The sequence below is a fragment of the Canis lupus genome, chromosome 33 (genome assembly GCF_048164855.1).
Source record: "Canis lupus baileyi chromosome 33, mCanLup2.hap1, whole genome shotgun sequence".
Lineage (NCBI taxonomy): Eukaryota > Metazoa > Chordata > Mammalia > Carnivora > Canidae > Canis > Canis lupus.
This window is the reverse complement of record NC_132870.1, coordinates 7,080,155-7,108,025: the sequence shown is the minus strand read 5'-3', so window position 1 is coordinate 7,108,025 and position 27,871 is coordinate 7,080,155. Positions and strand designations below refer to the sequence as shown.

Genomic DNA, 27,871 nt, shown 5'->3' with positions numbered 1-27,871 from the left:
AACACTATTTACAAAAAATATTAAAGGGACTCCTTCAACCTGAAAAGAGAGGGTAGTAATTAGTAATCAGAAAAAATATGAGGGCACCTGGGTGGCTCAGTCAGTTTAGCATCTGCCTTCAGCTCAGATCATGATCCCAGACTCCTGGGATCAAGCCCTGTATTGGGCTCTCTGCTCAGTGGGGAGTCTGCTTCTCCCTCTCCCTCTGAAACTCCTTCTGCTTGTGTTCTCTCTCTCTGTCAAATAAATGAATGGATCAATGTTTCATAAAATATGTTTACATAAGATAAAATCTTTTTAAAAAGAAAAGAAAAAATATGAAAGTAAAACTCTTACTAGTAAAGGTAAATATATAGTAAAAGTAGCATATTAATCACTAATAAAGCTATATAAAGGTTAAAAGAAAAAGCAGTAAAATTAATTATAATAGTTAAGAGAAAAAACAAAATAGGGGCACCTAGGTGGCTCAGCTAGTTAAGCACCCAACTCTTGATTTTGGCTCTGGTCATAATCTCAGGGTCATGAGATTGAGCCCCACATTGGACTCTACACTGAGTGTGGAGTGTACTTAAGATTTTTCCCTCTCCCTCTGCCCCTTGTCCACCTCATGTGTGTGAGCTTACTCTCTCTCTCAAAAAAAGAGATACACAAAATAAAATATGTAAATATGACATCAAAATCAGAATATAAGGGATAGGGATGCCTGGGTGGCTCAGCGGTTAAGCATCTGCCTTTGGCTCAGGGTGTGATCCTGGAGTCCCAGGATCAAGTCCCACGTTGGGCTCCCTGTGTGGAGTCTGCTTCTCCCTCTGCCTATGTCTCTGCCTCTCTCTCTCTCACTCTCTCTGTGTCTCTCATGAATAAATAAATAAAATCTTTTTTAAAAAGAATATAGGGGATAAATTAGAATGTAGATTTTTAGAATGTGTTTAAACTTAACTTGCTCTCAATTTAAAATAGATTGAAAGGAATCTAAGCAAAACATTATAGAAAGCCATCAAAGCACAAAGGAAGAAACAATGAAAGAAAAAGGGAAGAGAGAGGATCTATAAAACAGACAAAAGACAATTTAAAAAATGGTAATAAGTACATACCCATCAATAATTAAATGTTAAAAAAAAAGTAATGTACAGAACTTGTCTCTAAGCTGCCCACAAGAGACCCCTTTCAAATATAAGGACACACACACACTGAAAGTGAAGGGATAGGAAAAGATGTCTCATACAAATAGAAATCAAAAGAAAGCTCGGGGTAGCTACATGGATATTGGACAAAATATACTTTAAAACAAAGACTTTAATAAAAGACAAAGATGAGTATTATATAATGATAAAGGGACCAATTCAGCCAGAAGATATAACAACATTTGTAAATATTAATGTGCCCAACATTTATGTATTGCTAAATACATAAAGCAAATACTAACAGATGTAAAATATTAATGCGCCCAATTCAGCCAGAAGATATAACATTTGTAAATATTAATGTGCCCAACATTTATGTATTGCTAAATACATAAAGCAAATACTAACAGATGTAAAAGGAGAAATTGACAGCATTACAATAATAGTATGGGATTTTAATACCCCAGTTACATCAATGTATAGATCATCCAGACAGAAAATTAATAAGGAAACATTGATCTTAAATAGAACCTTAGACCAGAGGGACTTAATAGATATATACAGAGCATTCCATCCAAAAGCAGAGGATACACATTCTTCTCAAATGTACATGGAACATTCTCCAGGATAGATCATGTTAGACCACAAAACAATAAATTTAAGAAGATTGAAGTCCTATCAAACATCTTTTCCAACCACAATGGTATATGAAACTAGAAATCAATCATAAGAAGAAAACTAGAAAAATCACAAATATGTAGAGATTAAACAACATGCTACTGAACAATCATTGGGATAACAAAGAAATAAAGAAAAATAAAAAATACTTTGAGACAAATAAAGAGGGAAATAAAATATATCAAAATGTATGGGATGCTGCAAAAACAGTTCTAAAAGGCAAGTTAATAGCAATATAGGCCTCTTTCAAGAAAAAAAAAAACAGATGTTCTAAATTTACACCAAAAGAAATTAGAAAAGGAAGAACAAAGCCCAAAATTAGTATCATCAAGGGAATAATAAAGATCAGAGCCAAAATAATTGAAATAGAGACTAACAAGACCATTGAAAAGATCAATGAAATTAAGAGCTGGTTCTTTGAAAATATTAACAAAATTGGCAAACCTTTAGCTAGACTAAGAAAAAAAGAGGGTGTTCAATTTTTTTTTTAATTTTTATTTTTATTTATTTATCATAGACATAGAGATAGAGAGAGAGAGAGAGAGAGGCAGAGACACAGGCAGAGGGAGAAGCAGGCTCCAGGCATGGACTCAATCCCGGGACTCCAGGATCGCGCCCTGGGCCAAAGGCAGGCGTGAAACTGCTGAGCCACCCAGGGATCCCCGGTTGTTCAAATTTTTTAAAAAAGCAGATGAGAAAGTAGTTAATTAAAACGATATCAAAGAAACGCAAATCATTATAAGAGACTACTACAAACAAATGTATGCCAACAAATTGGAGAACCTAGAAAAAATGGATAAATTCCTAAAAATATCATTCAAAACTGAATTATAGGGATCCCTGGGTGGCGCAGCGGTTTGGCGCCTGCCTTTGGCCCAGGGTGCGATCCTGGAGACCCCGGATCGAATCCCACGTCAGGCTCCCGGTGCATGGAGCCTGCTTCTCCCTCTGCCTATGTCTCTGCCTCTCTCTCTCTCTCTCTATCTGACTATCATAAATAAATAAAATTAAAAAAAATTAAAAAAAAAAAAACTGAATTATGAAGAAACAAAAAATCTGAATAGATAAATTACTAGTAAGGAGATTGAATAAGAAATTAAAAATCTCCCAGCAAACAAAAGTTCAGGCCCAAACAGCTTCACTGGTGAATTATACCAAACTTTCAAAGATTTAATAACTATGCTCTTCAAATTATCCCCCCCAAAAAAAACTAAAGAGGAGAGAATGCTTCAAAATTTATTTTATGGGGCATTCTGGTGGCTCAGTGGTTGAGCATCTGCCTTTGGCTCCAGTTGTGATCCTGGGATCCTGGGATAGAGTACCACATTAGGCTCCCTCCAGGGAGCCTGCTTCTCCCTCTGCCTATGTCTCTGCCTCTCTCTCTCTGTCTCTGTCTGTCATGAATAAATAAATAAAATCTTTAAAAAATAAAAAACACCTTATTTTATGAGGCCAGCATTACCCTGACACCAAAACCAGACAAGGACAACACCACAAAAAAATAAAATTACAGGCCAATATTCCTGATGAACATAAATGCAAAAGTGCTCAACAAAATATCAATGGATTCAACAATCCATTAAGAGGATCATACACCATGATCAAGTGGGATTTATTCCAGGGTTGCAAAAATGATTCAATATCCACAAATCAATCAATATGATACACCATCTTAACAAAATGAAGTCATACAATCATCTCAATAGAAGCAGAAAAAAACATCCATTTATGATAAAAACTCAATGAAGTAGATATAGGTGGAACATATCTCAACATAATAAAGACGATATAAGACATGCACACAACCAACATCATACTCAATGGTGAGAAGCTGAAAGCTTTTTCCTTAGGATTAGGTAGAAGACAGGGATGCCTGAGTGGCTCAGCTGATTAAGCATTTGACTCTTGATTTTGGCTCAGGTCATGATCTCGAGGTCACAGGCTCTGTGCTCAGTGTGGAGTCTGCTTGAGATTCTCTCCCTTTCCCTCTCCCTCTCCCTCTGTCCTCTCCCCACTCTCTCTTTCTCTCTCTAAAATAAATAAAATCTTTAAATTAAAAAAAAAAAGATCAGGTCAAGTATATCAATTCTGACCACTTTTATTCAACATAGTATTAGAAGCCCTAGCCAAACCAATTAGGTGGAAAAAGGTAATAAAAGGTATCCAAATTGGAAAGAAAGCAGTAGAACTGTCATTTATTGAGAATGACATGATTTTATATGTAGAAAACCCTAAAGACATCACCAGAAAACTGTTAGAACTAATAAACAGATTCAGGAAAGTTGCAGGATACAAAATCAGTATACAAAAATCTATTGTGTTTTTATTCGCTAATGATAAACTATCAGAAAGAGAAATTAAGAAAACAATCCCCTTTACATTGCATCAAAAAGAATAAAATACCCATGAATAAATTTAACCAAGAAGGTAAAAGACCTATACGCTAAAAACTATAAGACATTAATGAAAGAAACTGAAGAAGACACAAATCAATGAGAAAGTATCTGTCTTCATGGATTGGAAGAATTAATATTGTTAAAAAGTCCGTATTACTAAAGTGATCTATGGATTCAGTGAAATTCCTGTCAAAATTCTAATGGTACTTTTTACAGAAATAGAAGAAGCAATTCTAAAATTTGTACGGAACTACAAAAGATGCTTAAAAGCCAAAGCAATCCTGAGAAAAAACAGAGCTGAAGGCAGTGCACTCTGATCTCAAGCTACTACAAAGCTATGGTAATCAAAATAGTATGGTACTGGCATAAAAATAGACAGATGAATGGAATAAAATAGCCCAGAAATAAGCCCATGCACATATAGTCAATTAATTTAAGAAAAAGGAGGAAAGAATATACAGTGGGGAAAAGACAGTTTCTTCAATGAATGGTGCTGGGAAAACTAAACAGCCACATGCAAAAGAATGAACCTGAACCACTGTCTTACATAATACACGAAAATTACTCAAAATAGATGAAAGACTTGAATGTAAGACCAGGAACCATAAATTATTTAGAAAGAAATATAGGTGGTAAGTTCCTTAATATTGATCTTAGCAACATTTCTTTGGATCTGACTCCAGGAGGAATGGCAACAAAAGCAAAAATAAACACGTGGAACTACATCAAATTCTCCATAGTGAGAAGTTTCTAAATCATCCACAAAAATAAAAAGCAATCTACTGGAATGGGAATAGCTACCTGAAAATTACATATCCATTAAGGCTTTAATATCCAAAATATATAAAGAACTCCTACAACTCAAAACCTAAAAGAAACAATCCAATCAAAATATGGGAGGGGCATCTGGGTGCCTCAGTGGTTGAGCATCTGCTTTAGGCTCAGGTCGTGATCCTGGGGGTCTGGGATTGAGTTCCACATCAGGCTCCTGCGTGGAGCCTGCTTCTCTCTATGCCTGTATCTCTGCTTCTCTCTGTGTCTCTCATGAATAAATAAATAAATTCTTTAAAAAATATATGGGCAGAGGAACTGAATAGACGTTTTTCCAAAGAAGACATACAGATGGCGAACAGGTGCATCCAAAGATGCTCAGCATCACTAATCGCCAGGGAAGTGCAAATCAAAATTATAGTGAGATGTCACCTCAGATCTGGAAGAATGGCTCCTACCAAAAGGACAAAAAAAAAAAATGTTGGTGAGGGTATAGAGAAAAGGAAACTCTGGCACCATTGGTAGGAATGTAAATTGATGCAGTATTATGTTTTCCTGTCAAAAAAAAAAAAAGATAAAACACAGTATGCAAATTTATTTTACAAAATCCATCACATGACCCAGCAATTTCACCTCTGGGTATTTATCCAAATAAAATAAAAACATCGGTTTGGAAATATATATGCACCTGTATGTTTATTGCAGCATTATTTACAATAGCAAGGTCATGAAAACAATGGAAGTTTCCATCGGTGACTGAATGGATAAAGCAGATGTGGTCTAGGGGCACCTGGTTGCTGGCTCAGTCTATGGAGCAGGCAACTCTTGATCTCAGGGTTGTTAAGTTTAAGTCCCATGTTGGGTGTAGAGATTACTTAAAAATAAAACTCTTAAAAAAAAAAAGAAAAAAGAAGAAGATGATGTGGTATCCATGTACAATGGAATGCTATTCCGCTATAAAAAAAAAAATGAAATCTTACTGTTTGCAACATGGATGGACCTTGAGGACATTCTGTGAAGTGAAGCAAATTAGAGACAGAAATACGATGTGATTTCACTTATATCTGGAATTCAAAAACAAAACAAACCAACAAAGAAAACAAAATTCATGGATACAGAGATTGGTGGTTGCCAGAGGTGTGAGGAGTCAGGGGGTGAATAAAATGTATGAGGGGGGTCAAGAGGTACAAACTTCCAGTTATAAAATAAATAGGTCATGGTGATACAATATACAGCATGGGAACAATAGTCTATATATAATATTGTATCTAGGATTGGATGTTGAATAGAAAGTAAATCTCTTTTTTTTAAGATTTTATTTATTTGAGAGAGAGTGAGAGACAGAGAGAAAGAGCATGAGCAAGAGAGTGGCAGCGGGAGAAGGAGAAGCAGAGTCTCCGCTAAGCAGGGAGCCCGATACAGGACTCGATCCCAGGATCCCAGGATCCCAGTATCATGACCTGAGCTGAAAGCAGATGCTTAACCAACTGAGCCACCCAGGCACCCCTAGAAGGTAAGTCTTAAAAGTTCTCATCACAAGGGGGAAAAACTGTTGTAAAAAAAAAATGAATAGAAGCTTCAGAGAAAAACAATTCCTGACTCACCAGCTAACTAATTCTGTGATCTTTGGCAACTTCCTTAACCTCTCTGCCTGGCAGTTTCATCACTAATAAATAAGGTTAAAAATAGTGCTTCACCATAGGGCTATTATAGGACTGAGTTAGTTAGCAATTGTAGAGCAATTAGAAAAGCACCTAGCAATTAGTAAGGGTTTAGTGAATGGATAAAGAAAACTGAAGCTTGGCTATGCCCTTAACAATATTCACATAATCATAATAATGTTAATATTGCCTTGTCAAGTACTGAGGTTCAACCATTAAGCAAAGCACAAATTGCCTAATTATGGGTATAGAACAGGATGTAAGTTTTACCGGTTGTGAAAACATGCAAGTAAAAGTAGAGATTTACAGAAGTTGGGAGGTAGAAATGGGGAGGGTAGCAGAAGGACATGCTACTGACACTGCTCTTCTCATCTTATAAATGGTAAGTCAAGGGGTCTGTCTAAAGTAGATAGTACTGGGACACCTGAGTGGCTCAGTGGTTGAGCATCTGCCTTTGGCTTAGGGCATGATCCCAGGGTCCTGGGATCAAGTTCTGAATCAGGTTCCTTGTGGGGAGACTGCTTCTACCTCTGCCTGTGTCTCTGCCTCTCTTTGTGTGTCTCTCATGAATAAATAAATAAAATCTTTTAAAAAAATAAAGTTATAAAGGAATTAAAGTGGGAACTAAAAATAGACCTGGTGCTATATTGAAAAAGAGGAGGAAGAGGAAAGCTGTAAATGCATAATCCTCCTAAGGCAAGTCTTAGATAATGCCTAAAATTGTTCATCAGGACACAACAGTATAATATATTATTCAGAGATACAGAGATAAACCCCAGGAAACCTAAAAACAGAAGCAGAAATAATCAAGTTAAAATTACTTCCCTCTCTGGAGCAGGATTTCAACAATAGAAAGGACGTACCATGAAGCTCCTGCTGTTCATTATAAAACCTATATTACTTGAAAACTTTTAGTTATTTCCTTGTACTATTTTGAAGAAAAATGGAAACTTGTAAAAAACAATACACATTTACATTTTCTATTAAGACAATTTTATAATTGTGAAGGTAAGTGGTTACTATAATTTGCCATCATTGGCATCTTAAATTGGTTTCAACTTCCCAAAGATTAAATGACTCCTATAAAATAAGGGAGTAAGGGAATGAAAAGCACAGCATAGGGAATATAATCAATAATACTGTAATTACTTTGTACGATAACAGAAGGTAACTACACTTACTGTGGCGAGCATTGGGTGATATATAGAATTGTCAGATCACTGTTATACACCTGAAACTAATATAATATTGCATGTCTACTGTACTTCAATTTTAAGAAAAGATTAAATTTCTCTATGATACAGGGAGGAGGTTGGCATGTTGAACAAAAATGTTTAAGATTGAAGGGGTACAAATGACTCACCTTCCTAGGGAGTCCTCAAGCCTTGGTCTCTCACTGTTTTAATCATATATTCTTCTCCCTCTCCCCAATTTGTACGATCGTTAGTTTTCTAATGTCTCCAGAAGCTTCCACCATAGCCACAATTTCTCATATACACCTTAGTTTTCTTTCCCATTGGGATGGGGAGGAAGGTAAGAGGGATCAGGAGGCCTTCTTGATATTGGGAAGGAAATTTAAGATCTCTTGTGGGTCTGTGGGCTCAATAACAGAGTTGAGTCCAATCATCTTAGAATCTCTGACAGTGGTGTGATGCCCATGAAACCAAAAAGACACAGCTAAGATCCCAGGTTCCTATTAAGCCATTACACAGAGACCAAAGGACCCCCATTGGGGCACCTGTGCCTTCTTCCTTATACTTCGCCCAAGTGCCAGGCAAGCCTGAGTCATCACAGGTTGAATCTGCAGTTTCTGCTCCAGTGTGTAGAGAAAAGCCTATCTTTTTCTTTCTTTTTTTTTTTTAAGATTTATTTATGTTTAAAGAGAAAGAGTACAAGCAGGAGGGGCAGAGGGAAAAGGAGAGAAAATCCCAAACAGATGCCATACTGAGTGTGGAGCCCAACTCGGGGCCCGATTTCATGACCCTGAGATCATAACCTGAGCTGAAACCTAGCTTCAGATGCTTAACTGACAGAGCCACCCCAGCATCCCAAGGAATGCCATCTTTTATATGATTAACACAACGCCATATGACCACTCGCTATTTCAGAAAAGGTCAGTCTGAAAAAAAAAAAAAAAAGAAAGAAAATTACAAATAGAGACCTCAACCCTGTTCAATTCCTTGGTTCTGGTTATTTCTAAGGATTATTTATATCCCTGCCCTCAGGCTCTTGTTTCTTTTTTGTTTTGTTTTATTTCATTTGGGGAAAAGAGGCACGTAAGTTGGTTCTGTTACCTTATAGCCTATATATGGTCCCTCCCAATAAGAGTTATCAAATTTCAAGAAGTAGCCTGGGCATCCTACGAGTCTATAGCTATTGAGTATGGAGCCTATGCTCCCTAAGAAATGGAGAGTCTTTCATCAAGATACAGAACAGGATTTTCATCTACAGGGAGGAGTCCTACAATAAAGATATATTTTACCCAGGGAAAGAAGTCTCACAACCTCTTCCATAGCAGGTATGGAATATGATACCGAAAAAATCATATTCCCGATTATAAACTTCTGGGACTGTATTCCCACCAGACATAATTTTTTTCATGTTTTAAACCACCAGACTTCAGTTGTTGGCATGAGCTAGAAGTGAAAGAGGCTCTCACTACAGAAATAGATTTCCACAGAAACTAGTTTTATAATATTGATCTTCTCTTACCAAGCAATTTGTAATTCATTCGATCTTTGTTCTCTTCATATTCCTTCCCACTGAGAGAATGTTTGGCTGGGGAAATAACTATGTGAACTGGACTACTTCTTTGCACCATGCTTATTGTTAAAGCTGGTTTCTCGGTGTTTAGAGGGTGGACTCTTCAGTCTTCTATTCCCAGTAAGCTTTATGATCTGTATTTAGTTTGCATGCTTTAACTAAAAAACAACGAACAATAAGCCAAAATGTTCTTTGCCATCAATTCTTTAAGGATACTACTTCATCTGGAGAAATGCCATGATTTCTAACAATATTTATAGCAATGGGCCCAGAATATAAGCAAATGAAATTAAGATTCATTTACACATTACATGATAAGAGCCTATTGAGGAATATACATGTTTTGTCCTCATTCACATCTGGAAGTGTTTAGTTTTTCTATGAAAATATTTATGTAATGGCCAACTTTCTGGTTAGAAGAACATTAATGATTTCACAAAAATAATAATTTCAAAAGCAACTGGCCCTCTGTTTGATATGAATGATAGCTCTAGTTATTCCAGATGCTGATTAGAAAAATGTATTGAACAAAGAGTTTAACTCCATCTGTAACTTTCTTCTAATATAGGAAAAGAAAAGATGAGGGGTGCTTGATTGGCTCAGTTGATAGAGTATGTGACTCTTGATCTTGTGTGTGTGAGTTTGAGCCCCACGTTTTGTATAGAGATTACTTTAAAAAAAATAAATATAAATAAACTTAAATATGGAAAGAAAAGAATTTCCAATTCATAGCTTTTAAAATTTTGACATAAAATTCACATACCATAAAATTCCCCCCTTTAAAGTACCGTTCAGTGGTTTTTGGCATAGTCACAAAGTTATGCAAACCATCGCCACTATCTAATTCCAGAATGTTTTCTTTTTTAGAAAATCTGTACTCAGGGCAGCCTGGGTGGCTCAGCGGTTTAGCGCCGCCTTGGGACCGGGGTGTGATCCTGGGGACAGGGGATTGAGACCTGCGTCAGGCTCCCTGCATGGAGCCTGCTTCTACCTCTGCCTGTGTCTCTGCCTTTCTCTGTCTCTCTGTCTCTGTCTCTCTCTCTCTCTTTGTCTCTCTGTCTCTCTGTCTCTCGCTCTCTGTCTCTCATGAATAAATAAATAAAATAAAATAAAATAAAATAAATAAAATAAAATAAAAAGGAAATATGTACTCATTAGCAGCCATTTCCCATCTTCCTTCTCCCTAGCCTCTGCCAATCACTAATCTACCTTCTTTTTTTAAATAAATTTATTTTTTATTGGTGTCCAATTTACCAACATACAGAATAACACCCAGTGCTCATCCCGTCAAGTGCCCCCCTCAGTGCCCGTCACCCATTCACCCCCACCCCCCGCCCTCCTCCCCATCCACCACCCCTAGTTCGTTTCCCAGAGTTAGGAGTCTTTATGTTCTGTCTCCCTTTCTGATATTTCCCACACATTTCTTCTCCCTTCCCTTATATTCCCTTTCACTATTATTTATATTCCCCAAATGAATGAGAACATACACTGTCCTTCTCTGATTGACTTACTTCACTCAGCATAATACCCTCCAGTTCCATCCACGTTGAAGCAAATGGTGGGTATTTGTCGTTTCTAATGGCTGAGGAATATTCCATTGTATACATAAACCACATCTTCTTTATCCATTCATCTGCCGATGGACACCAAGGCTCCTTCCACAGTTTGGCTATTGTGGACATTGCTGCTAGAAACATCGGGGTGCAGGTGTCCCGGCGTTTCATTGCATCTGTATCTTTGGGGTAAATCCCCAACAGTGCAATTGCTGGGTCATAGGGTGGTTCTCTTTTAACTCTTTGAGGAACCTCCAACAGTTTTCCAGAGTGGCTGCACCAGTTCACATTCCCACCAACAGTGCAGGAGGGTTCCCTTTTCTCCGCATCCTCTCCAACATTTGTGGTTTCCTGCCTTGTTAATTTTCCCCATTCTCACTGGGGTGAGGTGGTATCTCATTGTGGTTTTGATTTGTATTTCCCTGATGGCAAGTGATGCAGAGCATTTTCTCATGTGCGTGTTGGCCATGTCTATGTCTTCCTCTGTGAGATTTCTCTTCATGTCTTTTGCCCATTTCATGATTGGATTGTTTGTTTCTTGGGTGTTGAGTTTAATAAGTTCTTTATAGATCTTGGAAACTAGCCCTTTATCTGATATGTCATTTGCAAATATCTTCTCCCATTCTGTAGGTTGTCTTTTGGTTTTGTTGACTGTATCCTTTGCTGTGCAAAAGCTTCTTATCTTGATGAAGTCCCAATAGTTCATTTTTGCTTTTGTTTCTTTTGCCTTCGTGGATGTATCTTGCAAGAAGTTACTGTGGCTGCGTTCAAAAAGGGTGTTGCCTGTGTTCTCCTCTAGGATTTTGATGGAATCTTGTCTCACATTTAGATCTTTTATCCATTTTGAGTTTATCTTTGTGTCTGGTGCAAGAGAGTGGTCTAGTTTCATTCTTCTGCATGTGGATGTCCAATTTTCCCAGCACCATTTATTGAAGAGACTGTCTTTCTTCCAATGGATAGTCTTTCCTCCTTTATCAAATATTAGTTGACCATAAAGTTGAGGGTCCACTTCTGGATTCTCTATTCTGTTCCATTGATCTATGTGTCTGTTTTTGTGCCAGTACCACACTGTCTCGATGACCACAGCTTTGTAGTCCAACCTGAAATCTGGCATTGTGATGCCCCCAGATATGGTTTTCTTTTTTAAAATTCCCCTGGCTATTCGGGGTCTTTTCTGATTCCACACAAACCTTAATATAATTTGTTCCAACTCTCTGAAGAAAGTCCATGGTATTTTGATAGGGATTGCATTAAACGTGTAAATTGCCCTGGGTAACATTGACATTTTCACAATATTAATTCTGCCAATCCATGAGCATGGAATATTTTTCCATCTCTTTGTGTCTTCCTCAATTTCTTTCAGAAGTTTTCTATAGTTTTTAGGGTATAGATCCTTTACCTCTTTGGTTAGGTTTATTCCTAGGTATCTTATGCTTTTGGGTGCAATTGTCAATGGGATGGACTCCTTAATTTCTCTTTCTTCAGTCTCATTGTTAGCGTATAGAAATGCCACTGATTTCTGGGCATTGATTTTGTATCCTGCCATGCTACCAAATTGCTGTATAAGTTCTAGCAATCTTGGGGTGGAGGCTTTTGGATTTTCTATGTAGAGTATCACATCATTGGCGAAGAGGGAGAGTTTGACTTCTTCTTTGCCAATTTGAATGCCTTTAATGTCTTTTTGTTGTCTGATTGCTGAGGCTAGGACTTCCAGTACTATGTTGAATAGCAGTGGTGAGAGTGGACATCCCTGTCTTGTTCCTGATCTTAGGGGAAAGGCTCCCAGTGCTTCCCCATTGAGAATGATATTTGCTGTGGGCTTTTCGTAGATGGCTTTTAAGATGTTGAGGAATGTTCCCTCTATCCCTACACTCTGAAGAGTTTTGATCAGGAATGGATGCTGTATTTTGTCAAATGCTTTCTCTGCATCTACGAGAGGATCATATGGTTCTTGGTTTTTCTCTTGCTGATATGATGAATCACATTGATTCTTTTACGAGTGTTGAACCAGCCTTGTGTCCCGGGGATAAATCCTACTTGGTCATGGTGAATAATCTTCTTAATGTACTGTTGCATCCTATTAGCTAGTATCTTGTTGAGAATTTTTGCATCCATGTTCATCAGGGATATTGGTCTGTAATTCTCCTTTTTGTTGTGGTCTTTGTCTGGTTTTGGAATTAAGGTGATGTTGGCCTCATAGAACGAATTTGGAAGTACTCCATCTCTTTCTATCTTTCCAAACAGCTTTAGTAGAATAGGTATGATTTCTTCTTTAAACATTTGATAGAATTCCCCTGGGAAGCCATCTGGCCCTGGACTTTTGTGTCTTGGGAGGTTTTTGATGACTGCTTCAATTTCCTCCCTGGTTATTGGCCTGTTCAGGTTTTCTATTTCTTCCTGTTCCAGTTTTGGTAGTTTGTGGCTTTCCAGGATTGCGTCCATTTCTTCTAGATTGCCTAATTTATCGGTGTATAGCTGTTCATAATATGTTTTTAAAATCGTTTGTATTTCCTTGGTGTTGGTCGTGATCTCTCCTTTCTCACTCATGATTTTATTAATTTGAGTCTTCTCTCTCTTCTTTTTAATAAGGCTGGCTAATGGTTTATCTATCTTACTAATTCTTTCAAAGAACCAACTCCTGGTTCTGTTGATCTGTTCCACAGTTCTTCTGGTCTCGATTTCGTTGAGTTCTGCTCGAATCTTTATTAACTCTCTTCTTCTGATGGGTGTAGGATCTATTTGCTGTTTTTTCTCTAGCTCCTTTATGTGTAAGGTTAGCTTTTGTATTTGAGTTCTTTCCAGTTTTTGAATGGATGCTTGTATTGCGATGTATTTCCCCCTTAGGACTGCTTTTGCTGCATCCCAAAGATTTTGAACGGTTGTATCTTCATTCTCATTACTTTCCATGAACCTTTTTAATTCTTCCTTAATTTCCTAGTTGACCCTTTCATCTTTTAGCAGGATGGTCCTTAGCCTCCACGTGTTTGAGGTCCTTCCAAACTTCTTGTTGTGATTTAGTTCTAATTTCAAGGCATTATGGTCTGAGAATATGCAGGGGACGATCCCAATCTTTTGGTATCGGTTCAGACCCGATTTGTGGGATCCCTGGGTGGCGCAGCGGTTTGGCGCCTGCCTTTGGCCCAGGGCACGATCCTGGAGACCCGGGATCGAATCCCACGTCGGGCTCCCGGTGCATGGAGCCTGCTTCTCCCTCTGCCTATGTCTCTGCCTCTCTCTCTCTCTCTCTGTGACTATCATAAATAAAAAAAAAAAAAAAAAAAAGACCCGATTTGTGACCCAGTATGTGGTCTATTCTGGAGAAAGTTCCATGTGCACTTGAGAAGAATGTGTATTCAGTTGAGTTTGGATGTAAAGTTCTGTAGATATCTGTGAAATCCATCTGGTCCAGTGTATCATTTAAAGCTCTTGTTTCTTTGGAGATGTTGTGCTTAGAAGACCTATCGAGTATAGAAAGAGCTAGATTGAAGTCACAAAGTATAAATGTATTATTATCTAAGTATTTCTTCACTTTGGTTATTAATTGATATATTTGGCAGCTCCTCATTCGGGGCATATATATTGAGGATTGTCCTCTTGTTGGATAGATCCTTTAAGTATGAGATAGTGTCCCTCTTCATCTCTCACTACAGTCTTTGGGGTAAATTTTAGTTTATCTGATATAAGGATGGCTACCCCTGCTTTCTTTTGAGGACCATTCGAATGGTAAATGGTTCTCCAACCTTTTATTTTCAGGCTGTAGGTGTCCTTCTGTCTAAAATGAGTCTCTTGTAGACAGCAAATAGATGGGTCCTGCTTTTTTATCCAGTCTGAAACCCTGCGCCTTCTGATGGGGTCATTAAGCCCATTCACGTTCAGAGTTACTACTGAAAGATATGAGTTTAGTGTCATCATGATATCTATTCAGTCCTTGTTTTTGTGGATTGTTCCACTGAACTTCTTCTTAAAGGGGAATTTTAAGAGTCCCCCTTAAAATTTCTTGCAGAGCTGGCTTGGAGGTCACATATTCTTTCAGTTTCTGCCTATCTTGGAAGCTCTTTATCTCTCCTTCCATTCTGAATGAGAGCCTTGCTGGATAAAGTATTCTTGGTTGCATGTTCTTCTCATTTAGGACCCTGAATATATCCTGCCAGCCCTTTCTGGCCTGCCAGGTCTCTGTGGAGAGGTCTGCTGTTACCCTAATACTCCTCCCCATAAAAGTCAGGGATTTCTTGTCTCTTGCTGCTTTAAGGATCTTCTCTTTATCTTTGGAATTTGCAAGCTTAACTATTAAATGTCGAGATGTTGAACGGTTTTTATTGATTTTACGGGGGGATCTCTCTATTTCCTGGATCTGAATGCTTGTTTCCCTTTCCAGATTAGGAAAGTTTTCAACTATGATTTGTTCAAATACATATTCTGGCCCTCTGGCCCTTTCAGTGCCCTCGGGAACCCCAATTAAATGTAGGTTTTTCTTCCTCAGGCTGTTGTTTATTTCCCTTAATCTATCTTCATGGTCTTTTAATTGTTTGTCTCTTTATTCCTCAGTTTCCCTCTTTGCCATCAACTTGTCTTCTATGTCACTCACTCGTTCTTCCACCTTGTTAACCCTTGTCGTTAGGACTTCTATTTTGGATTGCATCTCATTCAGTTGATTTTTAATTTCTGCCTGATTGGATCTAAATTCTGCAGTCATGAAGTCTCTTGAGTCCTTTATGCTCTTTTCTAGAGCCACCAGTAGCTGTATAATAGTGCTTCTGAATTTGCTTTCTGACATTGAATTGTAATCCAGATTTTGTAACTCTGTGGGAGAGAGGACTGTTTCTGATTCTTTCTTTTGAGGTGAGGTTTTCCTTCTAGTCATTTTGCTCAGTGCAGAGTGGCCAAAAACAAGTTGTATTGGGAAAAGGAGAAAAAGAGAGGAGAGAAAGAAGGAAAGAAAAGAGAAAAAGAAAAAAGGAAGAAAAAAAGAAAAAAAAAAGAAGAAAAAGAGAAAGAAAAAGAAAGAGAGGAAATAAAGGGTGGGGGAAGCAAACAGAAATCAAAAAGCAAAAAACAAAAAACAAAAAAACAAACAAACAAAAAAACAAACCACAGGGGAGTATCTCCTGATTCTGTGTACTTTAAGTCCCTTGGCTTCCCCTGGAACTGGTCCGTCTAGCTGGTCTTCTGGGGGAGGGGCCTGTTGTGCTGATTTTCAGGTGTTAGCACTTGGGGGAGCTGCTCTGCCCCCTGCCAGGTGCAGGGCTCAGTGGGGGTTGTTCACCCCGTGAGGCCCCAGGAGGAACAACCGCAGTGGCGGCGGCAGCTCTGCAGCCCTGGAGTCAGCCCCCGCAGTAGCTCCGGAGCTCTCCGTCTGCAGGGCCTGGAGGCTCCAGGCGGGGCCGCTGATCTGCTCAGCTCGGGGCAGGAGCGTCCTTGCGGTCCTGGGCCCTCCCGGCCTCTGCCTGTCCCGGGGGGAGGCCGGATCCTGGGCTGTGTCCCGGCGCCCAGTGCTCCCGGTCTGCGCTGTTGGATTCGTGCTCCCTGGCCGCAGCCCCCTCCGGGGAGCCGCCGCCCGAGCCCCCCGAGCTGCTCCCGCCCTGCAGCCCCCTCCGCGGAGCCGCCCCCGAGCCCCCCGAGCTGCTCCGGGTCCCGCCGTGCGCGCTGCAGCCCTTAGGGAGCTCGGCGCACTCTCCCGGGGCGCAGGTGCCTGTTAGTGTCCCCGGGAGCCCGAGGGCATCCCCGCCCTCCTGGGTCCTGCTCCACCTCCCCGCGAGCCCCTTTCCGCCCGGGGAAGGTTGTTGCAGCTCCTGCTCCTCCGGGACGGGGCTCTCCTGTCCTGGGGACCCTCGCCCCGGCCTCAGCCCGGCTCCTCGCGGGTCCCTCCCCCTTGGAGGCCTTTTGTTTCTTTATTTCTTTTTCCCCGTCTTCCTACCTTGATAGAAGCGCGACCTCTTCTCACTGTAGCGTTCCAGCTGGTCTCTCTTTAAATCTCAGGCCGAATTCGTAGATTTTCAGGATGATTTGAAGGTTATCTAGGTAATTTGGTGGGGACAGGTGACTTGGGGACCCTACTCTTCCGCCATCTTGCCCCTCCTCCACTAATCTACCTTCTAACTCAACTCACAGCTTTTTTGTTTGAATTTACTCCTGATCTATATAAAATACCAAATTAAGCATTACATAGTTTTTTGTGTGTAGTGGGAGCAGTAACTTCCAAACCAAGGGATTAAATAAATTGTTGAAAAACACAACATCCATACATGTTTAATCATTTATTCATTTGTCACCTAACAATCATTTATTAAATCCCTTTTCTCATCATAAGGGCATACTAGTTGTAGGGACAATATGAAGACACGTATTGGAGGAAGGAAGACAAGAAATTAAAATACACTGGAAAACAGTACAACAGAAAAGAGCATAGAAGGATAGCAGCCACATACCTACCATACTCTGACATCACATCCAGAGCAGAAAAAGGTGAATTTTATTTTGAAAATGTAAAAATCCTTATGTAAATATAGATCACAGGTCAGAGATGGTAGAAGAATATATTGGTTTCTTTTGAAATTAATTCATAATGGTATAGGGTGAATTTTTTTTCCCTTTTCAATTTTCATGTCATTTCTTAAGGCTATTATCTATGGGGAACTGGAGTAGACAGAATTAAATTTGTTCAAGTGCCAAATTTCCCTCTTTCATAATAAAATTTTTAAATTTTTAAAGATCCATCTATATTACATTGTTTGCCCTCTGCTCCACCAGGTATCTATTTCTGGAAACAAACCACTCCAACAAACTAGCAATTATTCACTTTGTTCACAAATCCACAACTTGGGCAAAGCTCAGAGAAAGCAGTACATCTACTTCCACACAACATCAGCTGAGGGAGACTCTACTTTCAAGATAAATGATAAGTTGGTGCTGACTGTGAGCTGGGAATTCAGCTGGGGCTGTGGGCTGGGTCTCAGATCCTCTCTACATGAATACAAAAAAAAATTAAAGGAAGATAAACCAGAAACTAAAGAGATTGGTATCTATAGGGGATGGGTAAGAAAAGAGTGTGAGGGGTGTAACGGGTGGCAGAGATTAGGGGACCAGATAAGATTATGCTGTTTTTGATCATCTTACTATAGTTATATGAGATGTTAATTTTAGGAAAAGCTAGGTGAAGGGCAAATGAGAATTCTATCCTATTTTTGCAACTCTTCTGTGAAGTCAAAAAATATTTCAAAACTTAATTTATGGTAATACAGGCTTACCTCAAGAAGCAAGAAAAATCAGGATACCTGGGTGGCTCAGTGGTTGAGCATCTGTGTGTGGCTCAGGTTGTGATCCTGGGGTCCTGGGATCAAGTTCTGCATCAGGCTCCCTGCATGGATCCTGCTTCTCCCACTGCCTATGCCTCTGCCTCTCTCTCTCTCTCTCTCTGTGCCTCTCATGAATAAATAAATAAAAAAATTTTAAAAAGCAAGAAAAAAATCTCAAAAAAACAATCTAACTTTACACCTGAAGGAGCTAGAAAAAGAAGAAAAACAAAACTCAAAACCAGCAAGAAGGAAGGAAATAATAAGCATTAGAGCAGAAATAACAAAACAGAAACTTAAACACACACACACACAATAGAACAGATCAAAGAAGCCAGCCAAAAGCCAAAAGCCATGAGTTGCTTCTTTGAAAAGTTCAAGAAAATTGATAAAGCTTTATCCAGATTCATCTGAGAGAGAGAAGAGTCAAACAAAAAATATTATGAAAAATTATATGCCAAAAAATTGGACAGCCTAGAAGAAATGAATAAATTCCTAGAAACATAAAACCTCCCAAAACTGAATGAACAAGAAATAGGAAATTTGAATAGACCAAATTACCAGCAATGTAATTGAATCAATAATCAAAAAACTCCCAACAAACAACAGTTCAGGACCATATGGCTTCACAGGTGAATTCTACCAAACATTTAAGGAGGAGTTAATACCCACTCTTCTCAAACTATTCTGAAAAACAGAAAAGGAAGGAAAGCTTCCAAATTCATTCTGTGCGGTCAGTATTACTCGATACCAAAACCAAATAAAGACACTTCAGAGAGAAAGAGAGAGAGAGAGAACTCAGCTCAATACCCCTGATGAACAGAGATGCAAAAATCCTCAACAAAATATTAGCAAACTGAATATAACAACACATTGAAAAAAATCATTCACCATGATCAAGTGGGATTTATTCCTGAGTTGCAAGAGTGGTTCAATATTCACAAATAAATCTATGTGATCCATTATATCCATAAGAGAAAGGATAAAAGAGAAAATACGATCATTTCAATAGATGCAGAAAAAGCATTTGACAAAGTATTCATTCATTCATTTATGATAAAATTCTTCAGCAACGTAGGTTTAGAGGGAACATACCTCAACATAATAAAGGCCATCTGTGAAAAACCCACAACTAACATCTTACTCAATGGTGAAAAACTGAGAGTTTTTCCCCTACAGTCAGGAACAAGACAGGGATGTTTACTCTCACCACTTCCATTCAGCATAGCACTGAAAGTTGTAGCCACAGAAATCAGACAAGAAAAAAGAAATAAAAGCCATTCAGATTGGTAAGGAAGAAGTCAAACTTCCACTATTTTCAGATAACATGATACTACATAGAGAGAACCCTGAAGACCCCACATAAATACTACTAAAATTGATAAATGAATTCAGTAAGGTTGCAGGATACATATAGAAAAATTTGTTGCATTTCTATATACTAATAATGAAGTAGCAGAAAGAGAAATTAAGAAAACAATTCCATTTACACTTGCACCAAAAATAATAAAGTACCTAGGAATACACTTAACCAATGAGGTGAAAAACCTGTACTCTGAAAACCATAAAACATTGATGAAAGAAATTGAAGACAACACAAAGAAATGGAAAGATAGTCCATGCTCAGGTACTGGAAGAACAAATATTGTTAAAATGCCCATGCTACTCAAAGCAGTCTATAGACTTAATGCAATCCCTATCAAGTTGCAACAGCATTTTCCACAGAACTATAACAAAAAATCTTAAAATTTGTATCCAAGCATAAAAACTCTGAATAGCCAAAACAACCTTGAAAAATAAAAACAAAACTGGAGGTATCACATTTCCAGACTTCAAGTTATATTACAAAGATGTAATAATCAAAAACAATTATGGTACTGGCATAAAAATAGATATATAAATCAATGGAATAAAATAGAAAACCCAAAAATAAACCCACAATTATATGGTCAATTAATCTACGACAAAGGAGGAAAGAGTTCACAATGGGAAAAAGTCTCTTCAACAAATGGTGCTGGGAAAACTGGACAGCAACATGTAAAAGAATGAAACTGAACCACTTTCTTACACCATACACAAAAATAAACTCAAAATGGATTAAAGGCCAAAATGTGAGACCTAAAACCATAAATATCCTTGAAGAGAGCACAGACAGTAATTTATCTGACATCAGCTATAGCAACATTTTTCTAGATATGTCTCCTGAGGCAAAGGAAAGAAAAGCAAAAATGAACTATTGGGATTATATCAAAATAAAAAAACTTCTGTGCAACAAAGAAAACAATCAACAATACTCAATGGCAGAAGATATTTGCAAATGACGAGAAAGGATTAGCATCCAAAATATATAAAGAACTTATGTAACTCAACACCAAAAAAAACCCCCAAATAATCCAATCAAAAATTGGGCAGAAGACATGAACAGGCATTTCTCCAAAGAAGACATCCAGATGGCCAACAGACATATGAAATGATGCTCAATAGCACTCATCATGAGGGAAATGCAAATCAAAAGCACAATGAGATATCACCTCACATTTGTTAGAATGGCTAAAATCAAAACTCTAAGAAGCAACAAGTGTTGGCAAGGACATGGATAAAAAGGAACCTCCTTACACTATTGGTGGGAATGCAAACTGGTGCAGCCACTGTGAAAAACAGTATGGATAATTCTCAAAAAAATTAAAAATAGAACTACCATATGATTCAGTAATTTAACTATGGGATATTTACCCAAAGAATACAAAAACATTAATTTGAAGATATATGCACCCCTATGTTTACTGAGGCATTATTTGCAATAACCAGATTAAAGCAGCCCAAATGTTCATTGATAGATGAATGGATAAAGAAGATGTGATATATATATATATAATGGACTATTACTCAGCCATAAAAAGAATGAAATCTTACCATTTGTAACAACATGTATAGATACAGAGAATATAATACTAAACAAAATAAGTCAGTCAGAGAAAGACAAATACCATATGACTTCACTTACATGTGGAATTTAACAAACAAAATAAATGATCAAAGAAAAAAGAGAAAACCAAAACAGACATTTAAATATAGAGAACAAACTGATGGTTACCAGAGGGGAGGTGAGTAGGGGCATGGGTGAAATAAGTGATGGGGATTAAGGAGTACACTTAACCTGATAAGCACCTAGTAATGTATAGACTTGTTAAATCACTATATTTTATACCTGAAACTAATATAATACTGTATGTTAAGTCTACTGGAATTGAAATTTCATTTTATTCTATTATCTTTTTGTTACTGGAATTGAAATTTTAAAAAAGTATTTCAAAACCTAAAAATATCTACGGATTTAGAGGAATAAAAAAATCTTCTCTTATCTCTGCAACATGTATCTACATATATACATATATACCTTAGTAGCCAGTAACCACTAAAACCTTGAAAGTAGAATGCTAAAAACAATATTCCCTCAGTGATAGTTTTGCTGTTGCCTCAGGAATGCAAATCAAACAAGAATCATTCTTTGTTCTCTCAAAGAGTAATTTTCCACTGCTAAGAGAGTATAGTTTTAAGTAAATTATTACTCAAGAGGTTTTTTTTAGCTGCAAAGTGACAGTAATTAAATTCAACTTCAGCTTCTTTAAGCAAATTAAAAGGGAAAATGGGCATTTGTTGGCTCACATAGCTGGGAGGTGTGGTGTACTGGGGCCTTGGATTGGAATTAATCTAAGGGAGTACTATCAGAAGTCAGGGTCTGAAGCAAGGAGTAGAATCTCAATGCTTCTCTCACTCTCTCCCATCCTCTGTCACCTGAGCCTACGCACTGGAGTCGTTCTCCCCTCTTACAGTCAGATGTCCTTCGGTTAGCCAAGGAAGATGGCCACTGGCAATGCCAGGCTCTCATTCCAGTTGAACAATTCCAACAGAAAAGACAAAGCTTTTTCTTTCCAGCCTCCTTATAGCAATCTTCAGAAAGGATTTGGATTGGCTCTATTTAGGTTATATGCCCAATATTTTGTCCAATCATTGTTTCCAATGACCTAGAGCTCTTGACTGGCTAGGCCTGAGTCACTTGCTCTTGCTGGCATTGCAATGTCCTACCTAGGTTCCCTTTAAGAAAGGAATGGGTGCCCAGCTGTGAAGAATGTGGTTAGCTGATAGACAGATTTCATCTGATGGTGGCCTGATGGTTCCTCTGCCCAATTCTTCTTCCTCTTTTCTTCTCACAGATGTTTACATCCCAAAACACTTTTACAAGTGAAGACTCCTTGGAGAAAGGGTCAATTTCAGGCCCGAGATATATCTCTCTCAGAAAATATGCAAAATAATCTGGGAACATTGTGTCATACAAAAAGCAAGGAATCTACCAAAACCCAATGTTAGCATCAATAAGAAGGACGTCTGCAATAGAGGCACCTGTCGGGCTCAGTTGGTGAAGCACATGATTCTTGATCTTGGGGTTGTGAGTTCAAGCCCCACATCAGGTGTAGAGATTACTTTAAAATCTTTAAATAAAAGAATAATATCTACAATGGATTGAAACATACCAAATATGTTTATTGGTTCATAACGACACATTTTTTTTAACTCATTGGATACTTGTAAAAATTCTAGGGAACAGGTTATCATTTTGAAAACTAGTAAATAAAGGGAACAATTTATTTGTCCTTGTATAGGAATTATACCTTAAGGTAAACAAATAGTTGATGAGGAGAATTTTCTCATTTTAGAAGCATTCCAGCTAATAAATAAAGAAGGAATGTGTGTCAGTCCTTGTTCCCTGAGAAGCAGACACCAAAACTGGATAAAAATTGCAAGGGATTTTCTTCAAGAAAATTTTTATGTGAAAGGAAATAGAGAGAGAGCAAGAAAAGGCTGAGATGTCTGTAGGACTGTGATGCAAATCGCATTGGGAGTGAAAGAGAGGGAAAGAAAGCTGGTGGAAAGCGTTAAAAAGGGCTATGCAATCTAAGGAAGGTTGGCCAAAGTCAGCTTACAAAGGAGTCCATGTCTTCCCTAATGTCTCCACTGCACTCAGTCCCTAGAGGAGCTGCTGATGGGAGGCGTGGCCTCAGTTCCAAGGCAGCATTGGATTTCAAAGTGCAGCAGCTGGACCCTAGTTATTTGTGATCCGTATAGTAGAAAGTCTCTGAGGCAGTCTGGAGAGAATGACTCAGAATGACAAAATTAAAATATCATTGTTTTGCCCCCTTAATGAAAGACTGGACCTACGCAATGATCATCAACCAACATCAGAGAAAGAAAAACAACTAAACGTTATGTGCTTTGTTATGGAAGTATACAGCAATACTATGAATTGTTCTAGCCAAAAAATTTTTACCTGAATCTGATGAAGCTTCTAGATCTACAACCACTTTACAGGAAATACACGGAAGAGAGGAATATATTAAATGACATCATGGGGATATAATCTACCAAATCTAGACTGTAGGAAACACTCCAGACAAACAACTAGGTGTATTTCCTACAAAAACACATGTGGGGAGTGGGGTGAAGGGAGTAGGGAATAGAGAGAGGGAGAGGACACCTACAGACTTTTTTTTCTGTTGAATTTTTATTTTTTTAATTTTTTTAAAAGAATACTCTTGTTTTTAGTGGATTTTATGAAAACTAACTCAAAATCATTTCTAAATAATAGTTACCAGTTATTGAGCACTTGACTCTTTACAAACATATTTTTTTCTTTTCTAAATTTTTTTATTGGAGTTCAATTTGCCAACATATAGCAGTGCTCATCCCATCAAGTGCCCCCCTCAGTGCCCATCATCCAGTCACCCCCCCACCCCCACCCCTCCACCCACCTCCCTTTCTACCACCCCTTGTTCTTTCCCAGAGTTAGGAGTCTCTCATGTTCTGTCTCCCTTTCTGATATTTCCCATCATTTTTTCTCCTTTCCTTTTTATTCTCTTTCATTTTTTTTTTATATTCCTCAAATGAATGAGACCATATAATGTTTGTCCTTCTCCGACTGACTTATTTCACTCAGCATAATACCCTCCAGGTGGGTATTTGTCGTTTCTAACGGCTGAGTAATATGCCATTGTATACATAGACCACAGCTTCATCTGTCGATGGACCCCAAGGCTCCTTCCACAGTTTGGCTATTGTGGACATTGCTGCTATAAACATCGGGGTGCAGACACCTACAGATTTAAAACGACTTAAGAGATATATCAACCAGTAGTAATATATAAACCTTATTTGGATCTTGATGCAAGCTAACTTTAAAAAAAGCAAATTTATGAGGCGCTTAGGTGGCTCAATTGGTTAGCATCTGCCTTAGGCTCAGGTCTTGGGATCAGACCCTGAATTGGGCTCCCTGCTCAGCAGGGAGCCTATTTCTCCCTCTCCCACTCCTCCTGCTTGTGCTCACTCTCTAATCAATAAATAAAAGCTTTTTTTTTTTAAAGCAAGTTTATGAGAAAATCAGAAAAATGTGAACATTGATTGAATATTTGATGAGGGGATCCCTGGGTGTCTCAGCGGTTTAGTGCCTGCCTCTGGCCCAGAGTATGATCCTGGAGTCCCGGGATCGAGTCCCACATCAGGCTCCCTGCATGGGGCCTGCTTCTTCTTCTGCCTGTGTCTCTGCCTCTCTCTGTGTGTCTCTCATGAATAAATAAATAAAATCTTTAAAAAAATGAATATTTGATGTATTAAGAAATTCAGGGGTTAGCTATAGCTTTTGGATTTATGATTTTTTTAAAGAGTTTCTTGTAGAGATGATACTAAAATATTCATTGATCTAATTTTTTAGAGATACATACTAAAATACTGATGAAATGATATGGTGCCTGGAATTTGCTTCCAAATTATCCAGGGGAGAAATAAGCCTTTATTGGATGTGGATATAAATAAAACAATGTTGGTAATGAGTTGATTATTATTGAAGCTGGATAATGGGTCCATATGATTGTCTCAACTTAATTGTAGGTTTAAATACAAGGATTTTAACAATTTGTGAAAGCCAAGCAAAGCATTATGAAACCTTCTCTCCATCACTGTCTATAAACCACAAATAGAGTTCAGCAAGATGCCCATCCCATGTCCATGTTCTTCCCAGGCTGGAGCACTGTGACATAATTAAAAATATATATTGGGTCTTTGTCTCCAGTTCCTGGTACAGAGCCTCTGAAACCCTGTTAGTTTCCTGAGTGATAGAAGTTATAGCATCTTTCAAGGATGAGAATCCAGTTTCAATGAAGACATGTTAAGCTTGAGATGCCTATTAGACATTCAAAGGACATGTAAAGTGAACAGTTTTTCTGGCATGGACCCCATTTCAAATGCATCCCATTATCCTCATTAAGTCAAAGCACTGGGTCTGAAAAGTAGTCACTTGACTTTCCTGATGGTTCCTATCTCTTCAGCTTGACTCATTATATTCCACCTCTACTTTAGCACCAATTTAAATCCTTCAAGGTTTACTTCCCACAGAATTAATTTACTTTCCCAGCCATCCATGAACCTCACTAACAGTTATTTCCTATTACATTGTTTTCTGCCCAAATTTCCTGTCTGCAACATATCATCTTGTATTCTTCTCCAGCTCCCTCCAGCACACCTCAGAGACTGGATGGGTGGTTAAACCCTTACTCCCCACTCCTTTTTCACAACACAGACCTGACATGATTTGACCCTTTTCTTCATGTATTCATTCAGAGCTGGGACCAGGCTGAGGCAAACAAAGTGCCTACCGATGCAAAATTTAAGAAGACACTCCCTCCCAGGGAAATCGCAGGGCCAAGGGATTTTTTTTTCTTTATTCTGCCAATACTGCTTTCCAAAAAAGAGAGTACCAATTTATAATTCTACCAAAATCAACAAGTCTACCCATTTTGCAAAACTTTGTCAAAACTGCATGTCATCTTTGTGGGGATAAAAAAAATCACGGGGTCAGACTATACTTGGTATCTCAAGCATCTCTCAATGGTATCAGCTTACATATATGAAACATTAAAATGCCCCACCCGCTGTCAATGGTTCCTTAATGGCTGGTAGGTAAGCCTTATTTCTCTAATTTTAGAGGTAAGGAAACCAAAGCTCATGTTTTTTAGCAGACTTTCAGAGGCCACATAGCCAACAAATTACACAACTAGGATTTTATACCATGTCAGCTCAGCTATAAACTATGGCTCTTTTTACTATACCCAGTCTAAGTTTTCCATGCCATTTTTTTACATTTGTATTTCTTCCTTCGGAAATACTTGTTCCTAGTCTTTTGATTTCCGATTCATAATTTAAGCCTAACTTCTCACCCACTCTGGGGTTGTTTGAAATGGCAAGTATTTCCCACAAGAGCAAGGCTGATGTTAGACTACGGTGAGAGTGTGAGTGAGTATGTGGTGCAGACCAGACAGCAGAGTATATAGTTCAGACGATTCCCAGCTGCCACCTGCTAGCCACTTAGTGTTGCTGTGACTCCATTTCCTTGTCAGTCAAATGGAGGTAATAGTCATTCCTACTACACAGAATTATGGGGAGGATTCAATAAGTTAATACCCTCAAAGCATTTAAAACAGTGCCTAACACATAGCATTTAATCAATGCTACAGAAAACAAAGAAAGATGTCCAAAGAAGCAGAAAAAATAAGAGAGAAACAGAGACGTGTCTGATTATGTATGGAATTCCAGGTAGCCTGTTTGCTCCCAAATACTACGTGCAAACATCCCAATATAAAGATGACAATAAATACACTCTAAATCCAAGCTATTTACTGTGTTAAAAGGAGAAAGGAAGTTTTGAAAATTGGTAAGCTCTACCACACACGTAAAACCTATCAAATTATCTAATCAATCAAATGCTTTCCCCCCTAAAAAAAAAAGTATGATTGTACTTAACGTAGGAGAAGGAACACACCTTTTTTTAGCAAGAAATATTTTCATTTTCTTTTTTTTTTTAATTTTTTATTTAAATTCAATCTAGTTAACATATACCGTATTATTAGTTTCAGGGTAGAAGTCAAGTGATTCATCAGTTGCATATAACACCCAGCGCTCATTACATCACATGCCCTCCTTAATATCCATCTCCCAGTTCCACCGTTCCCCCCACCCCCCAGCAACCCTTAGTTTGTTTCCTAGAGTTAAGAGTCTCTGAACGTTTGTCTCCCTCTCTATTTTCATCTTATTTTATTTTTCCTTCCCTTCACCTATGTTCATCTGTTTTGTTTCTTAAATTCCACAGATGAGTGAAATCATATGGTATTTGTCTTTCTCTGACTGACTTATTTTGCTTAGCATAATACTCTCTAGCTCCATCCACGTCGCTGAAGATAACAGGAACACACTTTGCTGCCAGAATTATATTGGCCAATAAAAACCTCTGAATTTATTCTTTGTACTACTACGTCTGCAATAGAAACACACTTACTTCTCTGTTTTCACATATCTCTCTTCTAGTGAGATTTTCTTCCAAGCCACAAAACACTTCCTGTTCGGAATCTATTTCTTAACTGTAAGTACTTTGAAATTAAGCAATTCTTTAATAGCTTATCTTAGCACTGGTAGGGAAGAAAAGGGTTTGTTTGGTTGGGTTTTTTTTTTTTTTAAGTATTTGATTTCCTGATTTTTATTTCTAACATGCTATATTTTGAGGTTTAGCTGAAAGACTAATGTTTTCTTATCTAA

At 38.2% G+C, this 27,871-nt stretch overlaps 1 protein-coding gene across 2 annotated transcripts in view; it reads left to right on the top strand.

Moving 5' to 3' along the window:
- The first annotated feature begins 6,919 nt into the window (after positions 1 to 6,919).
- Positions 6,920 to 27,871, top strand: part of PLAC8 (placenta associated 8) — a 45,761-nt gene continuing 24,809 nt past the window's right edge. The window contains exons 1-2 of one of the 2 annotated variants that reach the window (XM_072809858.1): positions 6,920 to 7,012; positions 27,644 to 27,698. In XM_072809858.1, the coding sequence (XP_072665959.1) occupies positions 6,978 to 7,012; positions 27,644 to 27,698 (90 nt within the window). In that variant the 5' untranslated portion in view covers positions 6,920 to 6,977. The remainder of the gene's footprint in view (positions 7,013 to 27,643; positions 27,699 to 27,871) is intronic. The other variant, XM_072809859.1, reaches the window with a different exon arrangement.